Here is a 21,356-nt window from a genome sequence, read left to right as displayed (position 1 = left end):
TTTATGTTGTGACTTACTTCAGCTGCAGCGCCTGCAGCCCCTGCAGCTGCAGCTACAGAGTACAGCTGAGCTGATTACTATACTTAGCTACCGTAGGGGGTTTGTGAAATGAAAAAACTTAATTTCTTAAACAGTTTTAGAGGAGTGTCAGACTGATAGTGGGCACCGAGTTGATTCTCGGCGAATTTTTGTAAAGCCCTTTCTAGCCACCTTACATTCTCGATCTTCAACATGACCATGAAAAGAGGATTAAGGTACGGGACAGTTTTGACAGTGTTGATAGTCTTCGTAGCAATTTATTATCGAAATACGGAAAATATTCTGCAAAAACGCCTTTACACCGTACTGCAAGCTCTGGAAAGGTTGGAAAATAAACATATAATAACGACAAGACCGAAAGTCGCAATAGGTTATGGTGCCTGTACTGACGTTTATATCGATGCAAAATATTTGTTGCAATATTCTGAAGAAGTTGGTAGACCGGAGCATTATGATGAAATCAACTCGCAGTTGGAGCTCTTAAAAAGTTTTGCTTATTACTTTCGTCATGGAGCCGCTGCTGAGTAAGTTTTGTTAATAAATAACATCATTTTCCACTAATTCCACAATTTTCTAATAGTACTACATAAATTATAGGAGGTATATGCCAAACAACACACTGTTTGACGAGCTTGTTTCCAAAGCACGTTCATTTCCATCTTCGTACTCTACTATTGGAGGCAATGCAGCAATCATGGCTCTCCGTTTTGCCAGGGAAGGCTGTGACGTTACAATGGCTGCTAAACTAACCAAATCCTTGCAACAGATGATTCCACAAGCTATTAAAGTTATTGGCGGTGAAACTAATAGGGATGATATTCATTTAATATTGGAATATAAGAACGGCGAATTTTGGGGACCATACAAAAGTGCAAGGGCAAACAGGTGAGCTAAGAGCTAAGTTAAAAACCTATATAATTGTTGCATTATTAAATTAAATACTTTGCTAGGTATATTATCCACAATGATGCAAATAATCCAAAAATTAAATCTCTCAATCCATTTGACAAAGTATTATCAACCTATGATCCTGATTTATTGGTGATCAGTGGTCTTCAAATGATGGATAATTATCCTCTTCCCAAAGGTAAGTTCATGTGTTTCTGCCAGTTTATGTATTCCAGCTGTATTGACTTTTGTTTGTTTAGGAGAAAGACAAAATATTCTAAATAAAGTGAAAAAGCAAATGATAAACAGATCTCCTTCAACTAAGATTCATTTTGAGATGGCTTCATTTGTTGAAGAGCAATTGCTTCTTGATTTGTGCGATTCTGTGATACCTTATGCTGATAGTTTAGGAATGAATGAACAGGAGATAGCTAATTTGTATAATGTCATGCATTATGGAAACATTTCTTTGGTTGTTGATTCCACTCCAAGAGTTGCAATAGTACTTGATCAAATGAGGACATTATTCAAGCTGATATACACCAAAGGAAATGATATTGAGAACTCGAGAAAATTAACTAGAATTCACGTTCATACTTTAGCTTATCAAGCTATTTTTACTGTTAAAAATTCCATATGGAAAAACACTATGGCTGCTGCAGCTAAAGCGTCATTAACTGCCCATAGACACGTGTGCGCTACGAGCAATGTAAGTTCCAAAGTCCAATTATTCAATAGTAATTTAGTCTAATCTTTAACAAATCTTCAATAATAGGTCGATGTAAGAAAAGCGACGTTGATAATGGATGAAAGCTTTTCGACGTCCACTATTGATGGGACAAGAATGTCATTAAATTTAGATAAGCCTGTATCATGTTGGGACGAAGTATTAAAAATTAATGAGGACAAAATTTATATAGAAGCATGCGTTGCACCTGTACTTGTGTGTACAGAAGCCAGTCAAACTGCAGGTGGAGGTGACAATATTTCAAGTGCAGGTTTGGTACTTCAAATCTGAACGTATAATCTCTTCGAGAAGTAAGATAAAATGTTACTGTTGCATTACCAAATTTCTTTTGAAGAAATTTATATTTCCAGCGGACATCGTTGCTCAACGATTATAAACTGCTAGCGATTAATCTGATTAAAGAATAATGATTTCCAAGACCTTGAAAACTTCATTCCATAAAATATTTACTCTTATCATTCCTTCTATCTTTAAAAGATGATCATTTACATTTTCTTTTAAATACTTAAGAAAAATTTTACCAATTGTGCAACGTATTTTGCAGAAAAATCGTTTATTGACGATTCCAGCATATTTACTGAAATATGTGCTAACGTATATGTTATAAAAATGTAGAAAAACTTGCATTTACTATAATATAACAGAGTCTTTATTCCGCAATCGCACGATAGACAATTATTGCTTTGTCAAAATAATTCAAAAAATGAAAGATACATGACAACGATAAACTTTTTATTAACGATCTATTACTACGGAAGTCAATATTTCTTATTGAATAATAGTATTTTAGTGGTATCTAAATTAGTGAATATTAGAGCTTTTAACGGTATGGTGTTACATTATTGTAATTTTAGTAAATATTTTACATATTGATGCAAAAATTCCCTAAGTTTTATGTTAAAGAGGATTTATTAGTATATGTATGTGCCATTAATAGTTGTTGGTAATATATCAGTAAAATATTCTTATAAGAGTTTATTTTATCTGGACAATCTCTTCTTAATTGCACATTTGGATCAAATGCAAAATAATGTGAAATGAAGGAAAAATGTAATTTTATGTGTTTTTTGTTAAGAATAATTTAAATAAACTTAACTTTTCACTCAATGGCTGTGTTCTTCCTCTTTTGTTCTCAACTAATTTATACACTGTACACTCCTACTAGTTCTAGATAGTTTATCATATCTTCCTGATACCTTTTTAATGTCACATATTTTATTTTCAACATTACCGTTCATTAGTGGGGTATAAAAGAATAAAAACTGAAATAGAAATAAACCAATAATTAAAATAAGCATGTATTCTTTCTCTGCTTACAAGTGTATATTTATAATTACGAAATATCGTACATTTCATTTATGTAGAACTCTGATTGGTTTGTAACTGAAAAGTGTTCATGTGTATATGTTTTCTTCAATGCTTAGAGATCACATTACAAATATTGAAATTCTGTAGTAAAAATGCAGATGCATTCAAAATATTTTACACAAATACTTTGATTTGCAACAATAACTTTAAATTACACAAGACGGATTACATTTTTAGACCAATTCACAGAATAAGTTTCTTGGTACAATTTGTGTACAACACATAACTCGAAAATGCAATTTATAACCTAAGCTTTGTAGTGTAACGTACGGTCAATTGTAGTTCTCATTTTCTTTAATATAGTAAAAAGGAAAAAGAACGACAAAAAATAATTTAGAAAATTGAAGTATTTAGAGGATCGTATCACCTTCATCGATCCCTAACATTTCCAAATCACACGGACTAAGTTGAGTGTCTGCTTCGGTTTCGGTATTGGTGATTTCAGGAGGTGGTTGATCCATATATTCCGGTCCATAACCAACGCAACCTAACATACTATACATGGACGAATACATGATATTGGCTTCCTGCTGCGCTTGTTGTTTCATCTCTGATTCGTCTTTGGGAAAAATAATATTCAGAGCTTCTTGAAGATCATCTGGAAGAGGAACGCTAGGATCTGTCCGCTTTTCATTCGTAGCTTCTGTTATTTCCGTTCCATCAGGAGCAATAAGGGCTGTAGCATCTAGGCTAGTCCCTGGTGGAATAGTCATTGCAGGATGCTGAACTGCTTGATGATTGGTAACGTAAGGATTGGCAACAAAAGGTGGGCGGCACATTGGCGGCCTTACGGGGAATCTAGCTGGTACAAATGGAGGTGGATTTGTGATGAAGGGAGGTGGTCTGGAGGTAGTGAATTGTGCCGAAGTTAGATTTGTGTTGCTGTAAGCTGTGGATTCTACTTGTTGAGTCAATGACGGTGGTGGATGAGACGGAACAGTTACTTTCGATGGCGAACTTTGATCTTGTTGCTCGACTACCGACTCCTCGATTACGGTTTCTTCTGATTGATCCTCTATCTCCATATCGACAACTTGCAACGTTTGAGCAGGTTTGGCGTCGTTCAAAACTGGCGGCGGCGGGGCTACCAATATCTTCATCGGCGTTGTTTTACTAGTCGTGATTGCCGCGTTGTTCAAAACGACCGGAGTGGCTAATTTTGTTATGTGAACTACTCCTGGAGGATTAATAATTTCATTAGGAACTCTTGGTGTATCCTCAAATTTACTCTGCTGATATGGAAGCGGTGCTATATCCTTTTCAGGTAGCTTAGGATCCTCAACCTTTTTCTTAAATAACGGTAATCGTCCGATGAAGGGCAGTTTTCCTTTTCCCTGTTGTTGCGATGATGACTTTTTCGAAGACATGCCACCTTTCTTTCCCTTGGCCGATTCGTTTGTCTTTTTTTCAAATTTTGACTCGTCATTTGAGGAGTCGTCTCTTCTATCCTTGTATTTATCGTAGCCTCGTTTGGGGCTGTCTCGCCAACTCCTATCGCGCCTCGGTGAATCATTGCTATCTCGTTTTCTACGATCATCATAATAATCCCTGTCTCTGTCTCTATCCCTATCACGGTGATCCCTGCCGCGTCTTCTATCGTATCTCGATGAGTATCTATCGTACTTATCCTCTCGGCGGTCGTATTTTCGATCTCGATCATCCTTGTACCGATCGCTACCATCTCTGTCATCGTCTTTATCTTTATTTTCAGGAGGTTTAACAGACATGTTCACCTGCTGTTTTGTCCAGAAGCCCATGTGAGGTTTTGGCATTTCCTCAGGTTTCGGGAGTTCAATGGGCTTGTTTGGCATAGTTTGCGGCTTCTCCTCCTCTTTCTTTATCCAGAACGGCTTAGGTGGCTCCTTTGGTCCCCACGCTTCCAAACCTTCCGGTTTTTGATTAAAATTATTCTGCTCGTGCCCAGCTACCATTTCTACGTTTTCCAGCTCCTTCCGCCGAACCATTGATTTCATTTCTTCCTCTTGTTTCTCCTTTATTTTGTTTCTAATTGAATTCAATAATTGTCGTTCTTCGGATTCTTCTGGTAAATGATCGGAAGGTGGTTGATTGGGTGGGGCCGACTTGTTCCAGTGTCCCTTCATTTTTAGTCCATGATAATCTATTTCCTCGTTTAAGATTGCTTGTGTCGATGCCTTCATTTTGTTGCGCATTGCGACGCGTATGCTCTTTGACATATCGTGATCCGAATCTGACTCTGTATTTTCGGAATCGCTCGACGTATCACTCGCACTGCTACGATTCCTTCGTTTCTTGCTCTTCTTTTTGTTCTTCTTGCTTTTCTTCGATTTCTTTGATTTTGGCGGGGGCTCATCATCTTTCTGCTTTTGTAATTCCAATTGAATCTGCTTATGCTTCTCTTCGGAGAACGCCTTCTCACGATCCGCCATCCAATCAGTTTCCCAAGAAGGATTCTGCTCCACGTAACGCTGTAGCATAAAAACCATTATTTCATTTTCTCCTACATCATTGGTATCCAAATAAAATTTTGATGGAGTAAAATTTTACCGAAAAGTTTTCGGAATGTCGTTTTGACTTCAAGTGCAGACTAGCGCAATGGAGGTCCCCGATCCAAGCGTCGCATAGCTTGCAATACCAGGCAGTAGCAGGGATGAAGAACTGCAGACCTATAATCAGAAAACATCCAAATCAGCAATGCTCGAGTCATGAACCAGGTTATTTATCCAATTTAAATTCATTAAGAATGACCTTATTCTTTTCCGCGACAAACTCACGTCACTGAAAGTAAAAACAAATCATGTATATAACATATTGAATTTTTAAAGATATTTGTAGCTGTTTTCCAATGTGGACCACTGGTACCTATTTCATAGAAAAATAGGAAAGGAATGTTTCATTTATTAAAAAGATAATGTATAACAATTTTCATGACTCTTACACAAATATCGTAATAAATACATACATAATAAATATATACAAAGTTATATATACAAGTGACAATAATTTTAAACATATTGTAAGCCTTTCAAGCTGTCATATTATTTTTGCACCCTTACAATATATTGTACATTAATCATACAAAGAATTTTGATAAAAAAACTGAGTCTTATACGCGAATAAGTTTATATACTATACTGATTATTAGTATAAAATATTCAAATAACTTACTTAAATACCAAAAGTATAATAAGTGTTTTACAAAAACATTTGATCACGCTCACGCTAAAACACATACACACGCGTTTATGAACACATACGATAACGTGCCCAGCGATATTCTTATCACCATCTTAAACTATTTTGTTCTTGACTTCATAGACCTAGATAATTCTTTCCACGCTTTATGCATACACAAGAAATATTAAGCGTTTATGAAAAATTGAAATTCCTAAAATAATTAAATATCAAGGTGCTCACAGTTCAGTTTATATCCAGTGCATCTCAGTGTGGTGTTAAGTGCTTAAATATTGCTATAAATTTGTTGCTTTAGCTCTAACACGAATTTGTTATATATTATTAAAAGTTATACAAACTATTGAGAACATGATCAATTATACATCGCATTTTTTTTTTTCAAAAAATAAATATCCTTTTAATATTTAAAATACTTTAATTTTACCATGATAAAATATCATGAAAGAAGCAAACTAATTTAGTAGCAATGCACATCCTTAGATCTCTCCAATACATACCGGACACCGCAGTGCCTGTGCACAAGCTACGGAATTGTATTCTATTAGTAATTACCCACTGAAATCATCCATACCTTTAATTGGTGTTCGTTTCCTTGGTAATCCAGGATAATAGGGTATTTCCTTTTCTGTGCCTTCGCCATTCCGTTCATGCCACGGCATATCAACGATTTTGTTTTCCTGTAAATTAATGAATACTATTGGTAACTGTTAAAATAATTGAAATAAAAAAAGAAAAAAAAAATATTAGAAAATTCTGTCACTCACTAAGCAAGCTTCCTTGTGCTCATTACTATGTAGATGGTTGAGATACTCCTTGGCTGTTTTTGGAAAAATATCGCAGACTTTGCACCAATGCATTTCCGGGTCGTAATGTACAAAATTGTACAATGGCTTAGCTCCTTCAGGAGACCTTCTATCTCTTTCTGGCTTGACTTCTTTCTCAGAATCAGAGCCTGATGACCTATCAGGCGACGCTGATTTTCCTTTTGGAAAATCTTCCTTAGGGCTTCTCACTTTTTTATTCAAGTCCAACTTGAATTTATTTTTCAGATCATCAACAGTAGCCTTGTCTCCAATTATTCCAGTAAGCATATCAATAACATTGTGTATTGACTTCATTTTATTTTGTATTTCAACCTAAAAGTATATTTAATAAGCAAAAATATGTTATGCATGTCCACATAAAATACCTTAAATTAAAATATATTTTTTATTGTGAGTTAATTACCTGAAGTTTTTGATTCTCCTTTATTATACGATTATTATCCCTTCCACCTTCTTTGGAAATTTCGTCACATTGTTGTCGCAAAATTTCTAATTCGCGTTGCAACGTAGTCGATTTCTTAACGTATTCTTCACGTTGTTTACCTAGTGTAGCTTTCTGTTGCTTGACTTCAGCTGCAATTGCTGTTGGATAGTGAATTTAAAGAACCTTTTTTAAAGTCTTTCACATAACAATTCTACATTAAGAAAAAAAAGCTATTAAAATATTTCAAGATTATGTCAGTAGACCACAAGAATTACTTTAACATATTCGTGTGAATAATATAAGAAAACAAAAATGATCAAATTAATATTAAATCTTAGAATTTCTCATCAATAATTGATTATTTATCAATAAGTAAGTAGTGCACCTTCTTTCTTGGCATCTTCGGGTCTTGATATATTTGAAGAACTGGTTTCTACAGGTCTAGATGATTCCTGTGTTGAAGCTAAAGTTGGAGGCGGCGGTGCTTGTTGATTGGTATATGCTACTTGTCCTCCTTGCCAATTGGGAGGGGGATAATCCTAGTAGAAAAAGTTTTATTTAACTTTGGGTAATGAAACTGTGCTCCAACGAGGCCTTACCTTTCATTGCCCAAAACCAAATCACATTACTGATAAAAACATGGTTCATTCTTGATGTTGAATCATCTGGTTCAATTTAATCATTTCGATGTGAATAAAATAAATAACCCGAAAAATATACTTACTTTTGAATATCTACCATCTGCTGAACAGTATAGAAAATAATACCGATACTCTGATAAAACATTATTACACATTGATAATCCTTATTGAAAGCTTTTAAGCTTTTTAGGTGATTTTTTAAAAATCAAAAAGAAAGAACATTATTTAAATGTTTTCAAATAAGTTCTTGAAAATTACAATTTTACTTATAACACTCTATCTCTTAACAGCTGCTTTATACTTCTTTAACCAGGACTCCAGCAATAGGAACGTTAAAAAAGATAAGAATAAAGTAGTCCAAATAAATTACTTACACTGCGATAACCTGCCGGTGGTTGGTAGCTGTAATCATAGCTTGAACCATAATTATAATTGTAGCCATAGCCTGAATTGTATGCAGCTATAGGTGGTGGGGGTTGACTGGTATTTGGTGGTGGTGGTGCCTATAACAAGAGAAATATGATAAATCCAATTTCTATTAGCGTCAGAATCATGCATACACATAGCTTATAAATATCAGAAGTCCGCTTTGAACCTGGTACTGATTATGAACTGGTGTAGGTACATAAGGAGCAGCAGGAGCAGTAACAGAAGGATTCTGGGCAGGATTCGCAGCTGGCGTCTTCCATTCTTGCGATCTTGATTCCTTTCTGCGTCTATCTCTTGAGCTTGAACGCGATCTTCTGTCGCGTGATCGTGATCTTCTATATCTAGATCTTCTTGGGGACGGAGAGCGATCGTATTTTCTTGATCTGCGCCTATGCGAGGAATCATCAGAATCAGCACTAGGGCTTCGAGGACCCTTCCTCCTCGATTCGGCCTCCATTTCCTTAAAAAGGTCTTCCTCTAGCCTTGGTAAGAAAGATCCACTTTTCGGTGCAACTCTCAAAGTACCTTCAAAGCTTCTTGAATATTCTGTATCATTGAGAAACAAGCACCTATTAGCAGATGACATTTATATACATACGTTTTACTTAAGCTTTAAAGCCTCATTAGCAGCTTGAAGTGTCTAATGATTTCTTTCTAATATGTAACGAATAAGTTTAATTTTTGTAAGAAAATACAGCATGCTTTGCGTCAATCGTTACAACAGCACTAAGCAAGAACTATATTTTCATAAAGTTTCGTTACAAGCTAACGATCAAAATGCTTACTTTAGAAAAATTACAAAAGCCGAAAGTGCTCAATTCGTGCACGGACGACTTTCGGCAACATGGCGATGGAATGGAGGGAATGGAGGATTTACTGGACTCACTTCCCCTCTCCCCCCTCCAACGACCCACAAAAACAGTGCCACGACGTCCCCGACTATAGTTGTTGTACATTCCCTTCCCCAACCCAAGTCCACACAATGGTTACCGAAAGGATGACAATCACGACTCACAACGGTCAATAACTGACAGCCAATCAAATCAATAATTTTGTACATAGGTATAGGTATGTACATATGTATGATGTTACAGACGTATTTAAATAAGCGTCATCATAAGCATGAGAGCATGACGTCACTTCCCTAGACAAATAAACCAACAAGTTTAAACTTATATTTTGTTTATAACTTTAACCTTAATTTAAATTACCTTAATACCGGGAAAGATTATAGTTTTTTTGTAATTTTAAATAATACACGAAACTTTATAGTAAGTTCTAATTGATGTAACTTTTGCATTAATTGTTAAATTGTAACAATTACCTTTAACGAAAATTTATTAAAAGTCTAGGTTAATGCACGATGGATGCTGAAAAAGGAAGCGAGGAAACCCCAGATTACATGCTATTGCCAAAGTTGAAATTTAAATTAGGACTTAGCAAATATCGAGACGATGCAAAATTAAAGCAAAGTCTTCTTAACATTATTGAAAAGAATCATATGGCGCATTTTTATGAGGAAATCTGCAAGGAATTTAAATGGAAAATCGACAATGATTTATTGGATGCGATGTACAGAGCAAATGCTGTTGTGTGGGAAGAATTGGAGTCGAGGGTAGTAACGACACAGGTAATACTTGATTTGGACAATTTGTATACTTTTGGACAAGGAAACTGGCGGGAAAGACTAGAATTTGCGTTTTCAACGGGAAATTTGGAACGAGCTATACAGATCGCTTTATCAGTTATAGAAAACGAGAAAAATTTGTCGAGTTCAAGAGCAGAGGCTGCGTTCACTATTTTTCGTATAGCTTATTTTAAGAATAATATTACTGAAATGGGTAAAGCTATCAAGATTATTAACAATTTGCTGGAAGGAAGTTGTACCAGCGGCAGCGAATGGTGCTGCCGTAATAAATCGAAAGTCTACCAATCCATTTATTGCTTGGCCACGAGGAATTTCTCGCGTGCAGCACTTCTCCTTCTAGATTGTATTTCAACATTTGAGTCTTATGAATTGCTGCCATTTAAGGATGTTGTGGAATATACGGTTTTGGCAAGCATGATTTCTTTGGACCGATCTGAATTGGACAAACTTTTGAACAATAACGGTACTTTGCAACAGGCTTTGATAGAAAATTGCCTGGAATACAAAGAATATTTATCCTGTTTTTACGGTTGCCGGTACGCCGAATTTTTCGAAAGACTGGCATGGATAGAAAACGAAATGAAATGCAATCCTATTTTACGGCCCCATTATTCTTATTACGTTCGCGAGATGAGAATACGTGCTTATAATCAACTTTTACAAGTCTATCGTGTTCTTGGCTTGGCAAAAATGGCAGAGGAATTTAATGTTGCAAAAGAGTATATTGAAGAAGACTTAGTGCGTTTCATAGCTAATGGAAGAATTCATTGCAAGATTGATAAAGTCTCCAATACAGTTGTGACTGTGAGCTCTGCTGGGTGTGAAAGGGGACAAGCTCCGAGTAAGTGCTGCGATCGTGGAACAAATTACTCAAATACGATAAAGAAGGGTGATAATTTGCTGAATCGGCTACAAAAATTGGGCCAAGTCATTCATTTTTAATCTCATTTCTCTATTTCTCCGTCGTTTCTATAATAAAAACTTAGATTTCATGAAAAATTATATTTTTTGGCGCATGCGCATTTGAGAGTTGCGACAGACGGAAAAAGCGTTTGTTTTGATAAAATAAAAATACTTACATCGAGACCATCGACCGACTCGGCTAATTTAAAAAATGATTTTATATATCTCTGAGAAATTTTATACTTGAACTTGAAATGTAACATATAGTTGTCACCATGATGTATTTTTTCTTGTTTTGGTTTAATTGAACTTTGCGAGTTATAAAATGGCCCATAGAGCTTTGATGGGAATAATGTCCAAAAAGCCAAGAAAGGTTATGCAAAGATTTAAGTATCTTCTTGTCATGGATTTTGAAGCCACATGCCAGGAAGTAGGTTTGTTGAAACCACAAGAGATTATCGAATTTCCTTGCTTGGCATTATCTACGAGTGATTGGGAAGTGAAGAGTCTATTTCATCATTATGTTAAGCCAAGAATTCATCCCCAACTCACCTCTTTTTGTACAGAGTTAACAGGTATAATGCAAGAAACAGTAGAGGAGGAGCCTTATTTTCCTGAGGTATTTGCTAAATTTTGTAGCTGGCTGGATAAGGAGGGCTTTTTAAAAGACCCAAATGAAAGTGCTTTTGTAACATGTGGAGATTGGGACCTTAAAGTTATGCTTCCTAATCAATGTGAGCTTGATAATATTAGTCTGCCTAATAAATTTAATGAATGGATCAATCTTAAGGCATCATATTGTCAGGCCATGAATTATTATCCTCGTAGTCTAAAAGATATGTTGAACCGTTTAAAGCTACCCACAAAAGGACCATTTCATTCTGGAATATTTGATGCTAAAAATATGGTTCAAATAATACAAGCAATTGCAGAAAAAAAGTTGATTTTTGATATTACATCTAAATTGGATGCACCGAGTAGTATACAAATTAATGTAAAGAGACAAAATGTATAAAATTATTTAATACAATAAAATAGTTTGTTACAATTATTTCTACTATTCAGCCTTTATATATAAAAAAATTTTTCTGTGATTTCTTAAAAATTGTAGAAATTATAAGGATACACTCCTAATTGATAAAGAAATTGGTGTATACAGTTTAAGTACGAGTAGCACATTATAATAAAATTTATTTTTCACTGCTAACTCTTATTATTACCTGTTGCTTATTATTTTCTGTGAAAATTTCTAATAAAGCTTCCAAATAGTGTTCAATTTTCTTTTTTAATCGAATCTTAAGAGTTAAAGCTTTACGAGTAGGAATCATTCCCTCTGCTGGCACAACAGATAAATATTCACTATTTGATATGACTGTTTCATAAGTTTGCGCTATGCTACAAGAGCTCTTTATTGTAACAGTGGCTTCTTTCTGTTTTGGAGCTAATATATGCACTGCATGTGGTTCCACAATAAAATAGTCTTCACTTGTGTTGTGAGCTAAAAGCTCGTAGTCACTTTCAATTCTGTAACAAAAAAATAATACAGTATTTTAATGGCGTTTGCTGTGCTTGTTTAGTATAGGAATTATAAATAAACATACGCAGATGGTAAAAAACTTTTTCCGTTTCCTTCGTAAAAATGACTTTTATCGCTACAAAGTGAATAAAACATTTGTGACTCATCAGCATTCTCGTGTAAAAGAGATAGAGTCTCGTCGGGATGCATCTCCATTGTTAACATTATTTCATGCTGATGCACCCCCCGACAGAGGTCCCCAAGATTTTGCTATTGAAAGAGATATTTATCAATGAATTAGTTTTTAGTAAGCTTTGAGTTTAAAAATGGTGAAAAGTGGAAATATTAATTTACCGTAGTATCATGAATAATATTTAAATCCGATAACATTTGTTCACCGGGAAAAATAGTACAAATTGGATGGACAATATTTCTGAACGGACCGCTATCCATTCCATAAAATTCAACTGCTTCTTCCGCCTTTTTGTACAATCTGCCAAAAATTAGTAGTGATCAAAATCACACCTAAATATTTAATATTATGCATTGATAATACTTGATTAAACGGTCACTGTAATATCTATCTTAAGGTGGAATTTCACGCCGTGTAGATCGACAAATCTCACGCTCAGTGGACAGTGTAAGATATAACACGACTGAAAGTGCAGCCATGTCCCCTCACTGCCTATCGAGCGCGCGCGCGAGTCTTTTCAATCCACACGCCGTGGTCATCGCACCATTACCTGCGTATACGCCACCGAGTCGGTTCATCTCCATATGTAAGTGTTAAAGTTCCAACATGCGAGACATCAGTATGCTGCAATCTTGTAACATCTTCTTTTTTGGGTTGAAAATTTACTGAAATGTACTGAGTCTCTTGTGGTCTCAGCAACAGTTCCATTGGCTCTACATTCCAGCTAGACATCATAGCAGGATAAACAGCTGTAAAGTATCAAGTATAAGATTTATATAAAATAAATAAAGATCAATTCACACACACACACACACATACACAATATATACATTATGAAATACCTTTTGGCAATAATTCTACTTTAGCATAAGAACATAGATCCCCGACGTTCTTTACTCTAATTCTAGCAGTAAGAGTTCCACCAGGGTTTAATGTACCTAACGACAACCACATTTTTCCACTTACGTCTTTAAAAATTTCCGAGATCTCTATTTTACCACTACCGCCATATCCATACAAGAAAATCTATAAAAATAATAAAAATTTCAAACATATAATTGCGTTTCATATCGAAATATATTTACAGCTTTTGACGGGCGAGATCCTGTTAAATTTTCTGTTTTTGGCTCGTAGTGTCGAAACACTATTTTTCCCGCCGCAGCTCCAGTGTGATGGGGATTAAATACTACAGACAAGGTTCTACTTTCCATTCGCTGCAGGACAAGTATAATATGTGAGCTAGCAGTTTGAAGCTCTTTTAAAAACTAGAAAGAAAGTTAACTTTCAATTATAGCAAAATAAAATACAATGATTATTAATTATGCGTAGTTATTAAAATTTTACTTTGAAGCTTTTGTTATTGTCAGAGATATAGGCTTGAATTTTAATTTTATTATTGCTGGTGTTGCGAATTGTAAACTCCTTTATATCAAACTTTCCAGCCTTTACGCTATTCCATACTAAAGAAGCATGTGTTGATCTTATTGGTATTCCTTGCCCTGATACGGTAAGACCAGAAGTAGTGCTCATCGGCGAATGTCTACCTGACATTTCAGATCTGTAAAGAGATAAAAATCTTTAAAGGCCTGTCAAAAAAGACGAAGAAAAGTTATATATCCTACTTGGATGAAGTTACACTGTACGGAGATGTCGGAGAAGTTAAGTATGCACGATGGTCAGGAGTTTCACATCGAGACATATTGTCGTTTGCTGCCATTTCCGAAACTTTTCTTTCACCAATAATGCAATAATAATACTTTTTATTATCGGACGTTAACTTTAACTGGATTCTCCTACTGAATAATTTAAGTTATATTGGATTATTCTTAATGTTTGACAAAGTTTTATGCAGTTTTATGCGAATGTTCATAAAGTATTATGCTCACCTTTCAGTAGTATCTATGTTTGGTGGCTTGTAGGAAATGGTGAAGGATCCTTTTTCTCTACACTGAAGAGTGAGATTGGTTGGTAGTATTGAAAAATAGTTTACGTGACTTTCTTGAATATCATCTTCTACAGTAGTAGCATAAACTGTTGCAGGAACAGTGCCTATGTTTATAATGTGCAACTGTTTACTTTGTTCTTTAGGTATCACTACTGGTAGCTCTGTATCAATTACTTGTATTTTACAAACGCCAAATAATGCGGTTAAGGATAATTTATATATTAGAATTTCATCTTTTCCATTTTGAACAAATATATTTAATTCTCCACTGATACGACACGGTTGAGTGAATTCTTGATCTATAAATTACAGAGAAGATTAAAAAAGATCACTTAATAAAATTGAGACATTGTTAAATCAAACCTTTTATCAATCCGGATGACGCTTGAAATGCTATGTTTAATTTATTTTGTTCTAACGCTTTAAGCATAAAACTTTTGGTCTGTAATAATTCTTCTGGCCGTGACGGATCCTCAGCATTACAAATAAAAAAATTCTTTGATTCATTCTAAAGTAAACGGTAATTATTTATATATTAATCTTTCTATCTTAACAATAAAATTTAAAAGTAAAAATGAAATAGTTTACTTGTGAAGAAGAAGCTCTTATTAAGAAATCAAGATTATTTTTATTTTCAATATTAATTGGTATAGTCTTTACTGCATATTCAGTAACATAGTTAAAATTAAGTTCTTGGGTTTTGGAGTTAGTCGTTACGTTAATTTGAAGCTCTTCTGGTACAAAACAAATAATTTGTTTAACATTCCATTTTGATTGAGTCACCGCATCTGTTATAGCTAGATCAAATACTGCTACTATACGCTTACACATTTTTAACACTGTAGCCATAATCTAATAACGAAGGAAATTATTATAATATTTATTTAACGTTTTGTTTATTTTTATATATAAATAGTGAAAGATTTCTACCTCAATTGAATAAGTACCATATGGCTTTAAAATAATGTTCTCTTGTGCCTGGATATTAATGTCAATAGATCCTTCTTCAGCTTGATTCACTTTGATTGAACATATTAGCCATCTTTTACTGACATTGATCAATGAAATACTTGTTTGTCTTAAAATTCCGACTACACAGACACATAATTCTTCTGTACTTGTATTTACAATGGAATCTAAAAAAATTAATATACATTAGTAACCAAATTTGAAATAATATTTATGGCCCTAAATAGGTAAAACAGCCATACTACTTTGAATATCGTTATCGATCATCACATGATCGGTATCATCGTATACACTACTTTCTCTAGTTTGGTTCTTTAATAGAATATCTTCGGTTTTAATCGAATCCTTCAATAATTCATTTTGAGGTTTCAGCTTATTTGAAACGTCCTCTTGGAATACTGATGTTTTTAATTTAGAGGGACAAGTTGACAATGAATCCTTCGAGTTATTGCAGGCAGATAGATGAAATAATTTGGTTTTATGAACTGCAGGTTTTTTTTCTGGTAATGAAATCTCTATAGAAAATAAATTTTTTTAATTTATTGGACATTAACGCTAAACTCGAAAAAAGAACATATTATGACAGAGAGAGAGAGAGTCCTTTATCTACCTGATTTTGTCTTGTATAATGATGACAAATCACTTTTTGTTTCCATTGTTCCAAATGTTTCTGCATTAGGAACATTCAGGACACTTTTCACTGGCTTTACTTCCGACTCGAAAGATAACATACGAGTTGGATTCCGTTTAATAGTTTGCTTTCCACTTATTTTTTTGCTATCTAATGATAATTTTCCAGATTGGCTTAATATTCCCGCGTCCCTCATATGAATACTACTGCTAATACCTGGTGTTATCGGCAATGATTTTCTGTCTATTGTGAATGTCTTACTAATAGTATTTTCACCTTGTGCTTGAGCTTGTCTTTTCTTCTTTTTCGCCATTATAAGTTTATCAATCAATTCTCTTGGAGTACCACTAACATTATTTTGTAAGGCTTGTGCTATTGTACTTAAGCTTATTAAGCTCTGTTCATCTATATCTTTTTGAGAATGTAAAAAGCTTTCTGAATCTTTATTCTGATAAATAGATTGTGCCAAAGATGTTGCTGAAGTTTTAAAAAATTAATATTTTGTATTATTTTTTAAGATTGATAAAACAAAACAGCAAATATATTACCTTCTGATGTAATAGTTGAATCGACAAGTGGTATTAGCTTGCTATTTCTTTTAGGACTTGAAATAGGTATACCTAAATTTGGCCGTCTTAACTCACTGTTAGAAAGTTTGCCTATGCTGTCACACTTTCGTCTGAAGAACTCGGTAACTGACACTTTACGACCAGGACAAGACCTAATGGTTTCAGTGAATTAGACAAATTCAAACATTTTCACGCTTTAAAAATAAGATATACCTACTCTATCGACAAATCTAATTCCCCCATAAAACCAGAGAAACAAGATAAATCCAAATAATTTCTTTGACTATTGGTTGCTGATGTAGGTGCAAAAAAACAATTTGATTGTTCATCCGCAAACAGTTTGCTACTCATTTGAGATCCAGGTAAAAACTCTTCATCTTTTATCTGAGCCTGAAGTTCACCCTGGGTCGTATCAAAGCTAATACCTTCAGAAACCTTGGGTCTCAAATTGGAAAAAGTATTATCACAACTCTTGCTTAGGCCAGAGGATCGAGCACTGATTTCTTCAGGCTCAAATAATATCTGTAAAACAATCAGAGTATAAAAAAAAAGATTTTTTTTAGTAATAAGCTAGAAAATTTGACTTATTTACATTGGATGGATTGGCTGAATTTGTAAGTGCTTTCAATGTACTTTCCGAATGAGAATTATTCTGCTCAATTGAACTATTCAAATCAGTAAATGTATGAATTGTTTTGGGTGTCTGATTTTGAATATTCAAATTATTTTCCTTATTGAAATCTAAAACATTTTAATTTGTAAGAAACATCTCGATCAGTTTATTTTACTGCAAAGACAAGATTTGGTTAAGATAAGAAACTCTTATACCATATGATTTTACTGGGGTTTTTTGTTTACTACATTCTTCTAAAATTTTTCTCGCATATTCCCTTTGGGGGTCAGAAGTATTTGAATCCAAACATGATTTTTCAATTAAATTACTGTCTCCTAAAACTGTTAAAAGATACATTAGACATACACACTTTATTGGAATGAGTGGTGATAAAGATATGTTTGTATGTTTACACGATGATAAATTATGTAGTAGACCTAATGACGATTCTTCTGTTTTATGTACAGACTCATTATAATTTGACGGTGTATGCTTTGTGCTTTTGTTCATACAACTGTTATTAAAATATCGATGTGTCGATCTAAAAACAATGTCAGGTTTTTAATATAAAATTAATTTCCCAGCACATATTAGGTTGTAAAATGATAATTGAAGATGTTCAGTAAGAGATTTATTAATCAAAATGAGAAAAACGTACGATTTTCTTTCAACAGTAGATGATGCCTGAGGTTTTGGTGTATTTAAAATTGTTACATCTCCAACAAAATCTGTAATAAGATTTTTTTTAGCGTCGTTGATCGTGTTCTTTGCTTGCTGCCCAGTCTCCATATCCATGTATTTAAATTAAAACTCGTAGAAAACTCTGTTTAAGAGAATCGATTATGTATATCAAGAGCATTTAGGAATTCATATTATTTACAAGATTTACAATACATTTTTTGACAGTTAATTGTTCAAAGTTTTCAAATTTGAAAATGATCCAAGGCTACCGTGAATAAGCTAAACGTATTAGAATGGAGTATGGGGATTGGACCGATTGGACAGATGGGAATACATCTTGTAGTGTATCGTAATGTACAATGACCGCCAGTAATGGCCTGCAAGATTTTTTTGATGCGTTTAGGAACCATACCTCCCCATAGATTTTTCCCCGCCTGGACTGAGCGACTGGAAAGAGTATAGGATGTGTATGATAGGCTATCCTTGTTTAAATGCCTTAAAGAGAAAGAGAGAGCCTTATACCGCGTTCAACGTGGTTTCTCCAGGCCTTCGTTTCTTATTTTCCTATCTCGGACGTCGCCATTGCTCTTCTCTCTCTAACTCATAGATTTCTATCTGCGTCTTTGTCTAAAATAATTCTACGCCACTGGGTGATTTTTTGGTGAGTCTATACCACTGGACCTATCTGTGAGTCTTGTGAGAGTGTGAAAAGTGCAGAAATGTCAGTTTGGCAGCGCGGATTTTTAATCAAACGAGTGTTAGTATAAATTGTTAAAGAGTTTTAATTTGTTGGAAAATGTTAACCAGTTATAGTGAAGTTATAAAATTTTTAATGACTTTTCTGGATTATCGAAAAAAACAGGTATAATAAATTTTTTATACTTTTAAAAACTTGCATTACGTATTAAGGAAATATATTAAGTTAATTCTTGTCAAAATTAACTTAATATATAAATGTATGAAACAAATAGATTCATGAATTTAAATAAGAAATACATAATAAAAAATATTATTATAATTTTTTAAATAAAATGCAGATCCTAGTGTATTTATTATCATGTATAGTTAATTGGTAAAATTACTGCTAATTATAATGTCTCTTTTTCCTAGGTGTAAAGCTTCTATGGAAGGTCCTACCAGGAGTAATGTGCATATGTCATACTGATTTCAACCAGAGGAATTAAGCAACGCTAAGGAATGGAACACAGATTCAGATCACGCAGCATGCTCTCCACATCTATAATAAGCCAACCTGTTTTCTTAGATAAGTAATATTACTGATAATCATATATAAAATGTATTCAAACATGATCCTTTGTGATTTCTCTTATGTTTCGCAGGTCAAATGTTCTAATAAGGCTGATGAGCTGCATCCAATTGGTGAATAAAAATGAGGCCAGGCTATGTGTCAATTCTGCTGCTTCAAATTTGGAATCTCCATGCAGAAGCCAAATGGAAATATTAAAAAAAGATTTGTTATTCAGGTATTATTTAAATATGATCTAAATGTATCAATATGGCAATTACTGGCAGTGATTTTTCAAACTTGTTATATCTAAACTTATTTTCTTTGCTGTTTTAGATCCAGTAAATATTAAATCTGGCCTTCAGTATTTGGTTTGAATAACTGTCCTGCATTTGAAATGAAGATGGAAGAAAATCTTATATATGTATAGAAAGTAGGGTACAGGATAATGAATTAATTTTTCAAAATACTTTTCTTTTCTTTATTTAGATTACGTTTATATATTGTACTGTGAATTATAAAAGATACATCATAATGGGTATATATACTTTATACGTGAAGGCACATAATATATTCCTTTTATTTGTACAAGTAACAGTTTTTATAAAATAATTAAGGCTCGCGTATGGAGTCATTTTAAAAAGCTAATATATATTTGAACATACTCAGGAATGATTTTATACTGTTCTTGATATCCTTCCAGGTTTAATGCTTGCGCCAAATTTCTAGCTGCCATTAGTCTGAAAATATCTGCCTTCTCCTCGAATTTTATTTGATTGATTACCATATAGCAATATACAGTGTGAAGCTCAAAACTATCGTTCGACGAAAGAAGAACGTCTTCTGCCTCCAATAATGGTGTATTTCGTCAATCAAAAGAATAGGCCAGAAACTAGGAAAACGAAACGTAAAGCTTATTAGTATTCGTATTAGATATTACAAATTGTTCAACAACATCAGTTATATATAAATATCTTACTATGTAGGTTTTAAATTAGAAACCAAAGGTTGACCAACAAAGTCGTAGCATCTTTGACCTCTCCGTTTTCATACTATTGATGATATTCACAATATTTACCTGCAATTAAATAAGTTTTGTATATCAATACAAAATATACTTCATTTGCGTTATTTTTGATACTAGCTATAAGTATAATATTCACCAACCTAACAATGTGAGTCTTTCAATAGCCAGCACACAGGATCCTAAATTCTCGAGTAATTAACGACATTCTAATTCGCCATTATCAGCATAACGCCTCAAGAATTGATCAGCGATGTAAGTAACAAATCCATTATCTTGCGCTCTCTGTGCCGAAGTAAGAACATTTCCCATTTGTTCTCGTTTAATGCACCAAACTCCTTGCATCTTGCAATACAATATATAATAATTAATACAAGTTTCTTAAATATCTGTTAATTGCCAGTATATAATATCAAATTAAATTACTTACCAACATGATTCATGTTATTTTCCTTGACAATATCTATTATTTTAGATATTCCAGATTCACATCTCATTGGCAGTGATTGCGAAAGAATCTTTAATTTTGCTTTGCCTAATTGCTTTTCACAATGTATCGGGTAAGTAGCACCACGCTGCCGTAATGAGTGATGGGTCATTACTCGAGTGCCATACTCTAGTAGAAGGGATTCTTGAAGTTGTTTGCTAACTTTATCAAATGAGCTGCAAACCGCCCATTCTCATTCATGTATTGTATCTTTTCTAATACCCATTACAATATATCTTTTATAATTCACAGCACAATATATAAACGTAATCTAAATAAAGAAAAGTATTTTGAAACATTAATTTATTATCCTGTACCCTGGTTTCTATATATAAGATTTTCTTCCATCTTCATTTCAAATGCAGGACAGTTATTCAAACCAAATACTGAAGGCCA

The 21,356-nt window shown here is 33.9% G+C and overlaps 4 protein-coding genes and 1 long non-coding RNA gene across 6 annotated transcripts; 2 read left to right on the top strand and 3 right to left on the bottom strand.

The window, feature by feature from the left end:
• Window positions 1-28: 28 nt before the first annotated feature.
• Window positions 29-2,833, top strand: LOC136776443 (ADP-dependent glucokinase). Its single transcript, XM_066731976.1, has 5 exons — window positions 29-563; window positions 637-924; window positions 990-1,126; window positions 1,188-1,636; window positions 1,703-2,833. The coding sequence occupies exons 1-5, from the start codon at window positions 232-234 to the stop codon at window positions 1,943-1,945; spliced, it is 1,449 nt and encodes a 482-aa protein (XP_066588073.1). The 5' UTR covers window positions 29-231; the 3' UTR covers window positions 1,946-2,833.
• A 123-nt stretch (window positions 2,834-2,956) lies between these two features.
• On the bottom strand, window positions 2,957-9,496 carry LOC136776441 (zinc finger matrin-type protein CG9776-like). Its single transcript, XM_066731972.1, has 9 exons — window positions 9,321-9,496; window positions 8,702-9,081; window positions 8,481-8,609; window positions 7,851-8,004; window positions 7,445-7,623; window positions 6,982-7,353; window positions 6,789-6,894; window positions 5,570-5,688; window positions 2,957-5,490 (listed from the first exon to the last, which is right to left on the bottom strand). Exons 2-9 carry the CDS (start codon window positions 8,990-8,992, stop codon window positions 3,394-3,396), a joined length of 3,447 nt encoding a protein of 1,148 aa, XP_066588069.1. The 5' UTR covers window positions 8,993-9,081; window positions 9,321-9,496; the 3' UTR covers window positions 2,957-3,393.
• A 391-nt stretch (window positions 9,497-9,887) lies between these two features.
• LOC136776439 (26S proteasome non-ATPase regulatory subunit 6-like) lies at window positions 9,888-12,137 on the top strand. Its single transcript, XM_066731971.1, has 2 exons — window positions 9,888-11,082; window positions 11,405-12,137. The coding sequence occupies exons 1-2, from the start codon at window positions 9,899-9,901 to the stop codon at window positions 12,099-12,101; spliced, it is 1,881 nt and encodes a 626-aa protein (XP_066588068.1). The 5' UTR covers window positions 9,888-9,898; the 3' UTR covers window positions 12,102-12,137.
• Window positions 12,138-12,276: 139 nt separating this feature from the next.
• spd-2 (spindle defective 2) lies at window positions 12,277-18,665 on the bottom strand. Of its 2 annotated transcripts, XM_066731969.1 has the most exons (20): window positions 18,181-18,665; window positions 17,936-18,063; window positions 17,738-17,863; window positions 17,502-17,650; window positions 17,127-17,431; window positions 16,889-17,061; window positions 16,320-16,817; window positions 15,952-16,224; window positions 15,671-15,876; window positions 15,329-15,592; window positions 15,104-15,248; window positions 14,682-15,039; window positions 14,418-14,591; window positions 14,140-14,353; window positions 13,881-14,060; window positions 13,638-13,821; window positions 13,346-13,544; window positions 12,957-13,095; window positions 12,688-12,872; window positions 12,277-12,610 (listed from the first exon to the last, which is right to left on the bottom strand). In XM_066731969.1, the coding sequence occupies exons 1-20, from the start codon at window positions 18,315-18,317 to the stop codon at window positions 12,277-12,279; spliced, it is 4,371 nt and encodes a 1,456-aa protein (XP_066588066.1). In that variant the 5' UTR covers window positions 18,318-18,665. The 2 variants fall into 2 exon arrangements, with proteins under 2 accessions (XP_066588066.1, XP_066588067.1); XM_066731970.1 differs by lacking the exons at window positions 17,502-17,650; window positions 17,738-17,863; window positions 17,936-18,063; window positions 18,181-18,665 and having other exon boundaries at window positions 16,889-17,041; window positions 17,127-17,148.
• Window positions 18,666-20,015: 1,350 nt separating this feature from the next.
• LOC136776440 (uncharacterized) lies at window positions 20,016-20,776 on the bottom strand. Its single transcript, XR_010823073.1, has 3 exons — window positions 20,617-20,776; window positions 20,429-20,527; window positions 20,016-20,341 (listed from the first exon to the last, which is right to left on the bottom strand). It is a non-coding gene; the product is annotated as an uncharacterized lncRNA (long non-coding RNA).
• Window positions 20,777-21,356: the final 580 nt, after the last annotated feature.

The sequence above is a fragment of the Prorops nasuta genome, unplaced genomic scaffold (genome assembly GCF_024137725.1).
Source record: "Prorops nasuta isolate Cenicafe-Biocafe unplaced genomic scaffold, Cenicafe_Pnas_1.2 PNAS00009, whole genome shotgun sequence".
Classification (NCBI taxonomy): Eukaryota; Metazoa; Arthropoda; class Insecta; order Hymenoptera; family Bethylidae; genus Prorops; species Prorops nasuta.
Note: the sequence above shows the minus strand (reverse complement) of the source record. Positions and strands in the feature narration are given on the sequence as shown.